At 43.3% G+C, this 14,268-nt stretch overlaps 1 protein-coding gene across 1 annotated transcript; it reads left to right on the top strand.

Annotated features, from left to right (window-relative positions):
- The first annotated feature begins 12,695 nt into the window (after nucleotides 1–12,695).
- LOC120930257 (extensin-3-like) lies at nucleotides 12,696–13,646 on the top strand. The gene has a single exon (XM_040341479.1). It carries the CDS (start codon nucleotides 12,696–12,698, stop codon nucleotides 13,644–13,646), a length of 951 nt encoding a protein of 316 aa, XP_040197413.1.
- Nucleotides 13,647–14,268: the final 622 nt, after the last annotated feature.

Below are 14,268 nucleotides of genomic sequence, written 5' to 3'. Positions count from 1 at the left end.
TGACATTTGTAGCTAACAGGTTAAAATCCGTATTTTTTGCTAGAAAATTATTTAGAACCCCCAAAGATTACAATACTTTATGCCCCACTGTATTTGCGCGGCGGTCTTTTAAACACAATTTTTTGTCGCTCTTTTTTTGTTTATAGCGCCAAAAATAAAAACCGCAGAGGTGATCAAATACCACCAAAAGAAAGCTCTATTTGTGGGGGGAAAAAATCATAAATGTTTTATTTGGGTACAGCGCTGAAAATTGGCCTCGGCAGGAAGGGGGTGAAAGTGCCTGGTGTTGAAGGGGTTAAATAACATTGTAAATTAAAAAAAAAACACAAAAAAAGATTTATAAGCCCCCTCTGCCCCCCACATACAAACAAATACATATATAATTATACACATGCGACCGGTGTGGCTACTTCCAAAAGGATATTTCCGCTATACACATTACACATCGGAGGGAGGGCGATAATTCTCGCTCTATTATTCTGATGACCTGTAGGAGTTTTTGTTTTTCAAAGCGCCACCTATGGAAGAATTAGGGTACTGACAGTTACTGTTTTGCAGACATAATAGAATCTTTTAGGGTGCTTTCACACTTCTCCGTTAATTAAAAAAAAAAGTTAAAAGCACAAGTGTGTTTTTGATGTGTTTCTGGGGTGTTTCCGGGGCATTTTTTGGTTGGCATTCACCTGTGAAATATGGGGATGTGACTCAAGAAATGCACCTAAAATGCAACTGCAGTGCGTTTTTGATGTGTATTTGACACATTTTCACTCATCTGAATGGGGAGCTGAGTTTGTGGTGCGGTTTTCAAAAGTGCAGCGAAGAGGCAGAATGTAGCACTTTCCAAAATGCACTAACACATGCTAGGGTTAGGGTTAAACATTAGGGTTAAGGTTAGGGTTAAAAATTAGGGTTAGGGTTAAACATTAGGGTTAGGGTTAAACATTAGGGTTAAACATTAGGGTTAGGGTTAAACATTAGGGTTAGGGTTAAACATTAGGGTTAAACATTAGGGTTAGGATTATGGTTAGGTTTAATCATTAGGGTTAGGGTTAAAAATTAGGGTTAGGGTTAAACATTAGGGTTAGGGTTAAACATTAGGGTTAAGGTTAGGGTTAAACATTAGGGTTAGGGTTAAACATTAGGGTTTCCGGTTAAACATTAGGGTTAAACATTAGGGTTATGGTTAGGTTTAAACATTAGGGTTAGGGTTAAACATTAGGGTTAGGGTTAAAATTAGGGTTAGGGTTAAACATTAGGGTAAGGGTTAAACATTTGGGTTAGGGTTAGGGTTAAACCTTAGGGTTAAACATTAGGGTTATGGTTAGGTTTAAACATTAGGTTAGGGTTAAACATTAGGGTTAGGGTTAAACATTAGGGTTAAACATTAGGGGTAGGGTTAAACATTAGGGTTAAACATTAGGGTTAGGGTTAGGTTTAAACATTAGGTTTAGGGTTAAACATTAGGGTTAGGGTTAAACATTAGGGTTAAACATTAGGGTTAGGGTTAAACATTAGGGTTAAACATTAAAGTTAACATTAGTGTTAGGGTTAGGGATAAACATTAGGGTTAGGGTTTAACATTAGGGTTAGGGTTAAACATTAGGGTTATGGTTAGGTTTAAACATTAGGGTTAGGGTTAAACATTAGGGTTAGGGTTAAACATTAGGGTTAAACATTAGGGTTAGGGTTAGGTATAAACATTAGGGTTTAACATTAGGGTTAGGGTTAAACATTAGGGTTAGGGTTAGAGTTAAACACTAGGGTTAGGGTTAAACATTAGGGTTAGGGTTAGGGTTAAACATTGGGGTAAGGGTTAGGGTTAAACATTAGGGTTAGGGTTAAACATTAGGGTTAGGGTTAAACATTAGGGTTAAGGCACCTTTCGCACGGTCGGACCATTCAGGTCCTCTTGTCAGTGTTTTTAGCGGACCTCAACGGCAGCTCCATACAGGTCTATGGGGCATCGAATGTCAGCGGTGACATGTCCTCTGACATCCGACCTGAAATCTGATGAAAATAAACATGTTGTCCGTTTTTATCAGATCTCTCCATAGGAGACAGCGGCACTGGACAAGCCCCTCCCAGCTCAGTGAGCAGAAGAGGGACCTGTCATCCGCAGACTCAGCGGAGATCAATGGAGAGACCTCCCTCTGAGCTGTCGGACCGCTGCAAGCGGATCCGCCCCGTGTGGAAGGGGGCCTAAGGTTAAAGGTTAAGGTTAGGGTTAAGGGGTAGAATTAAGGGCTAGGGGTAGGGTTAAGATGTAGAATTAAGGGCTAGGGTTAAATTTTAGGGTCCCTGTTAGGGTTAGAGTTAGTTTTAAGGTTAGAGTTAGGGTTAGAGCTAGTGTTAAGGTTATAGTTAGGGTAGGGTTAGAGTTAGTGTTAGGGTTATAGTTATCTTTAGGTTTGGAGAAAACATTAGGGTTAGAGTTAGGGTTATGATGAGAGTTAGGGTTATAGTTAGAGTTAGGGTTAGAGGTACAGTTAGATTTAGCAGTCATTTTTTAGGGTTAGGGTTAATGGTAATTATTATTATTACCACTAACCATAACAATTACTGCTAACCCTAATCCTAACAATTACTGTTAACCCTAATCCTAACCCTAACTATAACCCTAAGGGCTAGAGTTAAATGTTAGGGTCAGGGTTAGGGTTAGAGTTAGTGTTAAGATTAGAGTTAGGGTAGGGTTAGAGCTAGAGTTAGGGTTATAGTTAGCATAGGAGTTGGAAAAGCACTAGGGTTAGAGTAAGGGTTATGATGAGAGTTAGGGTTATAGTTAGGTTTAGTAGTCATTTTTAGGGTTAGGGTTAGTGGCAACTATTACCACTAACCATAACAATTACCACTAACCCTAATACTAACTCTTTCTCTAACTCTAGCTCCAACCTCAAACTTTAACTTTAACCCTAACTCTAACTCTAACCCTAAACCTAACTCTAACTCTAAACCTAACTCTAACCCTAATTCTAACCCTAATCTCAACTCCAACTCTAACGATAAATCTAACCCTAAGCCTAACTCTAACACTAACCTTAACTCGAACTCTAACCCTAAAGCTAACCCTAATGCTAACCCTAACCTTAAGTCAAACTTTAACCCTAACACTAACCCTAACTCTAAACCTAACCCTAACTCTAACCTTTAACTCTAACTCTAACCCTAACTTTAACTGTAAACCTAACTCTAACCATAACTCTAACCCTAACCCAAACTCTAACTTTAACCCTAACTCTAACCCTTACCCTAACTCTAACTCTAAACCTTACTCTAGCCCTAACTCTAACCCTAATCTTAACTCCAACACAAACCCTAAATCTAACGCTAAACATAACCCTAACTCTAACTCTATCCCTAACTCTAACCCTAACTCTAACACTAACTCTAACCCTAACTTTAACTGTAACCCTAAGTCTAATTCTAACCCTATCTCTAACCCTAACCCTAATACTAACCCAAACTCTAAACTCTGATCGCAGCAGAGCACGAGTGATCGCTCGTCTCTCTGCTGCTCCCCCCTCCATCCACGCTCAGGGAACCAGGAAGTGAAGCGCTGCGGCTTCACTGCCCGGTTCCCTACGGCGCATACGCGAGTCGCTCTGCGCCCGCCGATTGGCTCACACGCTGTGTGCTGGGAGCCGAGTGTTCCCATCACACAACGGGCGACAGACGGGATGTGACGGAATGCCCGTCTTTCGCCCGTAGCGTGTGGCCGGAAGTGGGTGCAAATACCTGTCTTTAGACAGGTGTCTGCACCCCCCTCCCCCCTGAAAGGTGTCAAATGTGACACCGGAGGGGGGGAGGGTTCCGATCAGCTGGACTCCACTTTAGGGTGGAGAACCGCTTTAAATCTAACCATAACTCTAACTCTATCCCTAACTCTAACTCTATCCCTAACCCTAACTCTAACCCTAACTCTAACTTTAACCCTAACCATAACTCTAACCCTAATTTTAACTCTATCCCTAACTCTAACTCTATCCCTGTCATGGACATGCAATAATGTCTGGCAGCTTACCTTCTCCTCATGTGTCCATTAGAGGCCTGACCCTCTTCTGGCTGCCTTTTTATCATCTCTCCTTCCTGTATGGCCCCACCCCAGGCCATACAGGAAGTCTATATTAACTGTTGCACTGCAGGTCTGCTTTGCTGTTCAACCTTGTTGTTAGCTTAAGTTCCTGTCTGCAGTGTGCTACGTTTACCTTCCTGTGTACCGTTTTTGGCTAGTCCCTGACTTCTCCTGTTTGCCTATGACCCTGACCCTCGGTTACCCTTGTCTGCCTGTTGCCTCGTCCTCGGCTTACCCATCACTATCGCTTGTCCTGGTTCATGCTTACCCTCTCTCCCTGCGGAGCGTGACCTAGGGGATCCCAGGGGTCGTGACCTGGATCCAGCTGCAGCGAAGACCATCCTCACCACTAGAGGCTCTGGTGAACACAAAGCTGGGTCTTAGACTCTGCGCCCTGGGGAATCTTCGGGTTAATGCTTCCTCTCTGATTGCAGCAGTCGGCCATAGGGTTCACTACCCTGTGGTGCATCCCTGACCCCAACGGGGTGCACTTGTCACCCGGCCACAGGTGACCTGACAATCCCTAACCCTAACCATAACTCTAACTCTAACCCTAACCCTAACTCTAACTCTAACCCTAGCTCTAACCCTAACTCTAACTCTAACTTTAACTCTAACCCTAACTTTAACTCTAACCCTAACCATGAACCTAACTGTAAGCCTAGCTCTAACCCTAACCCTAACTATAACTTAAACTCTAAATTTAACTCTAACCCTAACACTAACTCTAACCCTAACCCTTAACCCTAATCATATCCTTTAACCCTAACATGCAACTTTGGACACTCTAATCCTAACTTTAACTCTAACCCTAACCCTAACTTGAACCCTATCTCTAACTCTATAACCCTAACTCAAACTCTAATTTGAACCCTAACCCTAACTATAACCCTAACGCTATCCCTAGCCCTAATGCTTACCCAAATTCTAACGCTAACTTTACCTTTAATTCTCACTCTTACCCAAACTCTAACCCTAACCCTAACCCTAACTCTGACCCTAACCCTAATTCTAAATCTAATGCTAAACCTAACTCTAACCATGACTCTAACCCTAACTCTAACCCTAACCTGAACTCTAACCCTAAGTCTAACTCTAAACCTAACTCTAACCATAACTGTAACCCTAACCCTAACTCTAACTCTAACCATAAATCCTAGCTCTAACTCTAACCCTAGCTATAACTTTAACTCTAACACTAGCCCTTAACTCTAACATTTAGCCCTAGACCTTAACCCTAACATTTACCCTAATCCTATCCTATAACCCTAACATGCAACTTTGGACACGCTAATCTTAACTCTAACCCTAACCCTAACTCTAACCCTAACCCTAACTTGAACCCTAACTCTAACTCTAACCCTAACTCTAACATTAACTTTAACCCTAACTTTAACAAACTCAAACTCTAACTTGAACCATAACCCTAGCTCTAACCCTAATGCTATCCCTAGCCCTAACCCTAATGCTAACCCAAATTCTAACCCTAACTTTACCTTTAATTCTCACTCTTACCCAAACTCTAACTCTAACCCTAACCCTAACTCTGACCCTAACCCTAATTCTAAATCTAATGCTACTCTAACCATAAATCTAACCCTAACTGTAACCCTAACCCTAACTCTAACCATAAATCCTAGCTCTAACTCTAACCCTAGCTATAACTTTAACACTAGCCCTAGACCTTAACCCTAACATTTACCCTAATCATATCCTTTAACCCTAACCCTAACATGCAACTTTGGACACGCTAATCTTAACTCTAACCCTAACTTTAACTCTAACCCTGACTCTAACATTATCCCTAACCCTAACTCTAACCCTAACTTGAACCCTTACTCTAACCCTAACCCTAATTCTAACTCTAACGCTAACCCTAACTCTAACACTAACACAAACTTTAACTTGAACTCTAACCCTAACTTTATTTGTAACTCTAACCCTAACCCTAATGCTAACCCTAACCCTTATGCTAACCCTAACTTTATCTTTAACTTTAATTCTAACTCTTACCCAAACTCTAACCCTAACTCTGACCCTAACCCTAATTCTAACTCTAAACCTAACTAACTTTAACTCTAACCCCTTCACTGCCAGTGTCATTTAAACAGTAATCAGTGCATTTTTATAGCACCGATCGCTGTATAAATGACAATGGTCCCAAAATGGTGTCAAAATTGTCCGATTTGTCCGCCAGAATGTCGCATTCACGATAAAAATCACTGATCGCCGCCATTACTAGTAAAACAAAAAAATATTAATAAAAATGCCATAAAACTATCCCCTATTTTGTAGACGCTATAACTTTTGCACAAAGCAATCAATAAATGCTTATTGCGATTTTTTTACCAAAAATATGTAAAAGAATCCGTATCGGACTAAACTGAGGATTTTTTTTTTTTTACCTATTTTTGAGGATATTTATTATAGAAAAACGTAAAAAAATATAGGGCTAGATTCAGGTAGTCCTGCGTAATGTTGTGTGGGCGTAACGTATCTCCGATACGTTACGCTGCCGTAAATTAGGGCGCAAGTTCCCTATTCAGAAAGAACTTGCGCCCTAAGTTACGGCGGCGTAACGTATGTGGTCCGGCGTAAGCCCGCCTAATTCAAATTCGGATGATGTGGGAGTGTTTTACTTAAATTTACTGTGACCCCACGTATTTGAAGTTTTTTTACGAACGGCGCGTGCGCCGTTCGTGAAAGAATCCCAGTGCACATGCTCGAAATTACGCCGCAAATCGTCAATGCTTTAGACGTGAACGTAACTTACGTACAGCCCTATTCGCGAACGACTTACGCAAACGACGTAAAAATTAGACGCGGGAACGATGCCCAACATTGCGTACGCCTCATATAGCAGGAGTAACCTTAAGCCGGAAAAAGCCGAACGTAAACGACGTAAAAAAATGCCCCGGCGTACGTACGTTTGTGAATCGGCGTATCTACCTAATTGGCACATTCCTCACGTAAATCGACGGAAGCGCCACCTAGTGGCCAGCGTAAATATGCAACTAAGATACGACGGCGTAAAGCCTTCCGGGGCTGAAGTGGTAAAAAAAGAGTAAAGAAGTAGCAATTAGCGCCATTTTATTCTCCAGGGTCTCTGTTTTCAGAAGATGATGTTGGGGGGGGGTTTAACAAAATCTCCCGGGGTTCTAAAGTGTGACTTTTAGTATGTAGGCTCTGACAGCAAAAGGGTTAAACCATGTGAATAAACGCTGACTGTTGTAAGCACCCCCAAGAGGTCATGTGGTTTGTTCCAATCCCTTTGCAACTGTCACTTTTCTGGACAGATTGGTCTGCGTATAAATGTGGAGAATAAATAATGGAATGTGAAATAAAATAAATAAACAAATTTATTAAATATTATTATTATTATTATTATTATTATTACAGATATTCTCCCCCCTCGGGGGTCGGTATATTTTGGTCTCGATGATCTCCGATCGTTGTATGCGGATCGATCGCTGGTTCTGTTTGTATTCTCTTTCTCTATGAGAGACGTGTGAAATATTTATCCCGCTATTATTATTATTTATTCCTCGTTATTTGTAGTCATGTGGGAGGAGTTCACAAACAAAATCTGTTCCTGACGCTCGTCTTGTGCTGAGAGCGCCAAGCGAATCCTACGTAACAATCTCGCGGCGTACGGGGGAGGGGAGGGGAGTAAATACGGCGAACGCGTTTGGCAGAAATAGCGATTTCTTTTTGGGACAAATCGGGACAATGGGGGAGGAAATAAACACTTCACATCCGAGGAAAATAAACATTTTTTGGCACACGTGGTGAATTCTGCCTAGAAAATGACTTGGGGGGGGGGGGATTTTTGTCTAGAAAATCGCACAAACTCCAATTTTTTGTAAATGTGACAAATAATTCCCATAATGTTTTTTTTTTTTTTTTTTTTTTTGTTTTATATATTTATTTTTTTAATATATTTTTTTATTTATTTATTTATTTTTTTTATTCTTTTTTTTATGCTTTTGTTTTATTTTTTTGTTTTATTTTTTGTTTCATTTTTTATTTATTTTTTTGCTTAATTTTTTTTTTTTTTTTATTGTTTTATGTTTTTTTATGGCCTTTTGCTGAATAAATGAAACAACCCAATCCTAAGAGAAAAATTTATCTCCAATCGTTGTATCCGGATCGATCGCTGGTTCTGTTTGTATTCTCTTTCTCTATGAGAGACGTGTGAAATATTTATCCCGTTATTATTATTTATTCCTCGTTATTTGTAGTCATGTGGGAGGAGTTCACAAACAAAATCTGTTCCTGACGCTCGTCTTGTGCTCTAGAAAATCATCAATCTCCAAATTTGTGTAAATGTGACAAATAATTCCCATAATGTTTTTTATTTATTTATTTTTTGTTTTATTATTTATTTATTTTTTTGTTTTATATATTTATTTTTTAATTTATTTATTTATTTTTTATTTTTATTCTTTTTTTATGCTTTTGTTTTATTTTATTTTTTTATTTTTTATTTTATTTATTTTTTATTTTTATTTTTATTTTTTATTTTATGTTTCATTTTTTATTTTATTTTTTATCTAGAAAATCAACAATCTCCAAATTTGTGTAAATGTGACAAATAATTCCCATAATGTTTTTTATTTATTTATTTTTTGTTTTATTATTTATTTATTTTTTTGTTTTATTATTTATTTATTTTTTTGTTTTATATATTTATTTTTAATTTGTTTATTTTGTATTTTATTTTTATTCTTTTTTATGCTTTTGTTTTATTTTTATTTTTTATTAAATTTTTTTTTATTTTTATTTTTATTTTTTATTTTATTTTATGTTTAATTTTTTATTTTATTTTTTTGTTTCATTTTTTTTTCATTTTTTTTTATTGTTTTATGTTTTTTTTAATGGCCTTTTGCTGAATAAATGAAACAACACAACATTTCCTAAGAGAAAAATTGATCTCCAATCGTTGTATCCGGATCGATCGCTGGTTCTGTTTGTATTCTCTTTCTCTATGAGAGACGTGTGAAATATTTATCCCGCTATTATTATTTATTCCTCGTTATTTGTAGTCATGTGGGAGGAGATCACAAACAAAATCTGTTCCTGACGCTCGTCTTGTGCTGAGAGCGCCAAGCGAATCCTACGTAACAATCTCGCGGCGAACTGGGTGGGGGGAGGGGGGACGAGGATATACGGCGAGTGTTTCTGAGCCTTTCCGTGGGTTTCCGAGGGCAACCGAACGATCTCCGAGTGATTCCAGGGTTCTCCGGCGCCCCCCCCCCCCACCTCTGGCCACACGCGGTATTGCATGCCATAGAAGTCAATGCGAAACACATTATTTTGGTTTCCATTGACTTCTATGGGGAAACTCGCTTTGATATGCGAGTGCTTTGGATGACGAGCATTCTCCTGGAACGGATTATCCTCGTAATCAGAGGTTGCACTGTATATCTATTACTGTGCAAAAGTTTTAGGCAGGTGTGAAGAAATGCTGTAAAGTAAGAATGTTTTTTAAAAAAAAATATTTTAATAGTTTATTTTCAATGTACAAAATGTAAAGTGAGTGAACAGAAGAGAAATCCAATCAATATTTGGGGTGACCCCCCCCACAATTTTTATTACACCTGCCTAAAACTTTTGCACAGTAATATATATTATGCTCTGTGAATGGAACACATAAGAATCATATAGAGGGGGAAATACCTTTACATTGGAATAAATAGATGGGTGATCGGTGGCTGAGCTCCCATCCCATGAGGGGTCCCAGCAGGAAGAAGGTGTCCCTGGAAATTCACATAGAAGAGGGATGGAGGGATGGATGGAGGGATGGAGGGATGGATGGAGGGATGGATGGAGGGATGGAGGGATGGATGGAGGGAGGGATGGAGGGATGGAGGGAGGGAGGGAGGGATGGATGGAGGGATGGATGGAGGGATGGATGGAGGGATGGAGGGAGGGATGGAGGGATGGAGGGAGGGATGGAGGGATGGATGGAGGGAGGGAGGGATGGAGGGATGGAGGGATGGATAGAGGGATGGAGGGAGGGATGGATGGAGGGATGGATAGAGGGATGGAGGGAGGGATGGAGGGAGGGATGGATGGAGAGATGGAGGGAGGGATGGAGGGAGAGATGGAGGGAGGGATGGAGGGAGGGATGGAGGGAGGGATGGATGGAGGGATGGAAAGAGGGATGGAGGGAGGGATGGAGGGAGGGATGGAGGGAGGGATGGATGGAGGGATGGAAAGAGGGATGGAGGGAGGGATGGAGGGAGGGATGGAGGGAGGGATGGATGGAGGGATGGATAGAGGGATGGAGGGAGGGAGGGATGGATGGAGGGATGGATGGAGGGATAGATGGAGGGATGGAGGGATGGATGGAGGGAGGGATGGATGGAGGGATGGATGGAGGGATGGAGGGATGTATGGAGGGAGGGATGGATGGAGGGATGGATGGAGGGAGGGATGGATGGAGGGATGGATGGAGGGAGGGATGGATGGAGGGATGGATGGAGGGATGGAGGGATGTATGGAGGGAGGGATGGATGGAGGGATAGATGGATGGAGGGAGAGATGGAAGGAGGGATGGATGGAGGGATAGATGGATGGAGGGAGGGATGGATGGAGGGACCCCCGAGCCGGGAACATGTTGGGAACACATTGCTGAGCAATCAGAGCTTTCCTGAGGATCAAATAAATCCGAGATCACCGATCGCTAGGAGGCTCCAGAGGTGCGGCCCGAGCTTCCTGAGTTTCTTCCATCACACAAGGGAAGGCAATGAGATTATTTTATGGTTTATATTAGAGAGACATGAAAGAGGCCGAATGATCGGCAACTCCCCTCCCCCCCATAATCTATGAATTGTGACACCTCAGGTCAGAGACTGGGGGGATATCTGACATCATCTGTGGAGGAAATCTATCTATCTATCTGTCCATCTATCTATCTATCTATCTATCTATCTATCTATCTATCTATCTATCTATCTATCTATCTATCTATCTATCTATCTGTCTATCTATCTACAATTCTAGACTGTAAGCTCTAACGAGCAGGGCCCTCTGATCCCTCCTGTATTGAATTGTATTGTGACTGTACTGTCTTCCCTGATGTAAAGTGCTGCGCAAACTGTTGGCGCTATATAAATCCTGTATAATAATAATAATAATCTATCTATTTATATCTTATGGGCCAGATTCACAAAGGTTAGCGGATCTTTAGATCCGTGTAACCTATGTGAATTAAGATCCGCCCTCGCAAGTTTGTGAGGAAAGTGTCAAATTCACAACACACTTACCTCCAAACTTGCGACGGCGGATCCTAACTCCCCCAGCGGAATTCAAATTCCGCGGCTAGGGGAGTGTCATATTTAAATCAGGCGCGCTCCCGCGCCGATTTAAATACGCATGCGTCGTTTCCCGGCGTGCATTGCTCCCACTGACGTCAATAGGACGTCAGTGGTTGCGACGTGAGCGGGACTTGCGACGCGCGTGTTCGTGAATCGGCGTACGCAAACGACGTAGGAAAATTCAAAATCGACGCGGGAACGACGGCCATACTTAACAATACTTACCCCTGCTTTTAGAAAGGGTAAGTATACGACGGAAAACCGCTACGGAAACGACGTAAGAACACAGCGTCGGGTCCGCGTACGTTCGTGAATTTCGCGTATCTCGCTGATTTACATATTATTCAGTGTAAATCAGCGGGAACGCCCCCGGCGCCATTTTTAAATAAAAAAAAAGATCCGACAGTGTAACACAGTGTGACACTGTCGGATCTCAGCCCTATCTATGCGTAACTGATTCTATGAATCAGGTGCATAGATAGGACCAGAAAAAATCCGAGATACGATGGTGTATCTGAGATACTCCATCGTATCTCTTTTGTGAATCTGGCCCTATAGCTCTATCTATCTATCTATCTATCTATCTATCTATCTATCTATCTATCTATCTATCTATCTATCTATCTATCTATCTCTCTATCTATCTATCTATCTATCTATCTATCTATCTATCTTTTATTATTATGAAATACACATGAGTTCAGTAGAGCGGATTGGGACTCCTCTACCCATCGCTCCCGCCCTGAACTCGGGGCTTAGTGCAGCATAAGGAGTAGAATTTGGTGACTGCGGCTCCTCCCCGGACTTATGTAGCGAAGTGTCAGTGAATTGGAATGTAACGATTCGGCAGATGACCTGAGGCACAGGCCTGGCCAATAGCAGAGAGCGGGGGGAGGGCACAGGCAGGCAAGGGAGGTATGAATGGGCAGGGTGTGGAGTTGGGAGATATATTCATATCACCGCATAACTACTAGAAATATAAAACTTGGAGGACCCAAAGGAGAGCTGCGGGGGACACATTTGGCGAATCCATGGCTGTCAGCATGAAGAAGGACGGCGAGGACCCGATCAATGAGAAGGTGGATGTCCCGATCTCACGCCGGGATCCCATGATGCCGGATCGGCGTGCGGAATATTTTCTGGCCATGAAGATCATCCACAGATGCCAGTATCACTTCCTTATCACTTTTCCAGCCCAGCTTTCTATCATTAATTGTTGGACGGAGAACTGATAAGGCTGTGTGACTGCCACTCACGTCACGTCTATGGGATGCCACCCGAGGTGAGAGCATGGAGGTCCAACCATGGTGGAGACCACCGGATCCCAAGTCCCACGCCATCCAAGTCCCACCACCACCCAAGTCCCACCGCCACCCAAGTCCCACCGCCATCCAAGTCCCACCGCCGCCCAAGTCCCACCGCCATCCAAGTCCCACCACCACCCAAATCCCACCACCACCCAAGTCCCACCGCCATCCAAGTCCCACCGCCATCCAAGTCCCACCACCATCCAAGTCCCACTGCCATTCAAGTCCCACCGCCATCCAAGTCCCACCACCACCCAAGTCCCACCGCCACCCAAGTCCCACCACCATCCAAGCCCCACCACCATCCAAGTCCCACCACCATCCAAGTCCCACCACCATCCAAGTCTCACCACCATCCAAGTCCCACCACCACCCAAATCCCACCACCACCACCCAAGTCCCACCGCCATCCATATCCCACTGCCATCAAAGTCTCACCAGCCATCCAAGTCCCACCGCCATCAAAGTCTCACCAGCCATCCAAGTCCCACTGCCATCCAAGTCCCACCAGCCATCCAAGTCCCACCGCCATCAAAGTCTCACCAGCCATTCACTCCCACCGCCATCCAAGTCCCACCACCATCCAAGTCCCACCACCACCCAAGTCCCACCGCCATCCAAGTCCCACCGCCATCCAAGTCTCACCATCCATCCAAGTCTCACCATCCATCCAAGTCCCACCAGCCATCCAAGTCCCACCGCCATCCAAGTCCCACCACCATCCAAGTCTCACCATCCATCCAAGTCCCACCACCATCCAAGTCTCACCGCCATCCAAGTTCCACTGCCATCAAAGTCCCACCGCCATCCAAGTCTCACCACCATCTAAGTCCCACCGCAATCCAAGTCCCACTGCCATCTAAGTCCCACCACCACCCAAGTCCCACCGCCATCCAAGTCCCACCACCATCCATGTCTCACCATCCATCCATGTCCCACCACCATTAAAGTTCCACCACCACCCAAGTCCCACCATCATCCAAGTCCCACCTCCATCCAAGTCTCACCATCCATCCAAGTCCCACTGCCATCCAAGTCCCACCGTCATCCAAGTCCCACCGCCATCCAAGTCCCAACGCCATCCAAGTCCCACCGCCATCCAAGTCTCACCGCCATCAAAGTCCCACCGCCATCCAAGTCTCACCACCATCTAAGTCCCACCGCAATCCAAGTCCCACTGCCATCCAAGTCCCACCGCCATCCAAGTCCCACTGCCATCCAAGTCCCACCACTATCCAAGTCCCACCGCCATCCAAGTCCCACCGCCATCCAAGTCCCACCACCATCCAAGTCTCACCACCATCCAAGCCTCACCACCATCCAAGTCCACCTGCCATCCAAGTCCCACCACCATCCAAGTCCCACCACCATCGAAGCCTCACCACCATCGAAGCCTCACCGAAATCCAAGTCCCACCGCAATCCAAGTGTCCCTCCGGATCCAAGAAACACTGGAATCCAAGCGCAACTGCGATCCAAGCCTCCAAGGACGCAAAGTCCACAAAGTTCCATCAACCAGAATTGACTTTTTCATTTTTTATTTTGTGAAACTATTTTACTTGTGTGATTTC

The sequence above is a fragment of the Rana temporaria genome, chromosome 3, assembly GCF_905171775.1.
Source record: "Rana temporaria chromosome 3, aRanTem1.1, whole genome shotgun sequence".
Lineage (NCBI taxonomy): Eukaryota > Metazoa > Chordata > Amphibia > Anura > Ranidae > Rana > Rana temporaria.
This window is presented reverse-complemented; position numbering and strand designations above follow the sequence as displayed.

Excerpts from the sequence above, each read along its gene's own strand:
- LOC120930257 (XM_040341479.1), top strand. The coding sequence starts at position 12,696 with ATGGTGGAGACCACCGGATCCCAAGTCCCACGCCATCCAAGTCCCACC.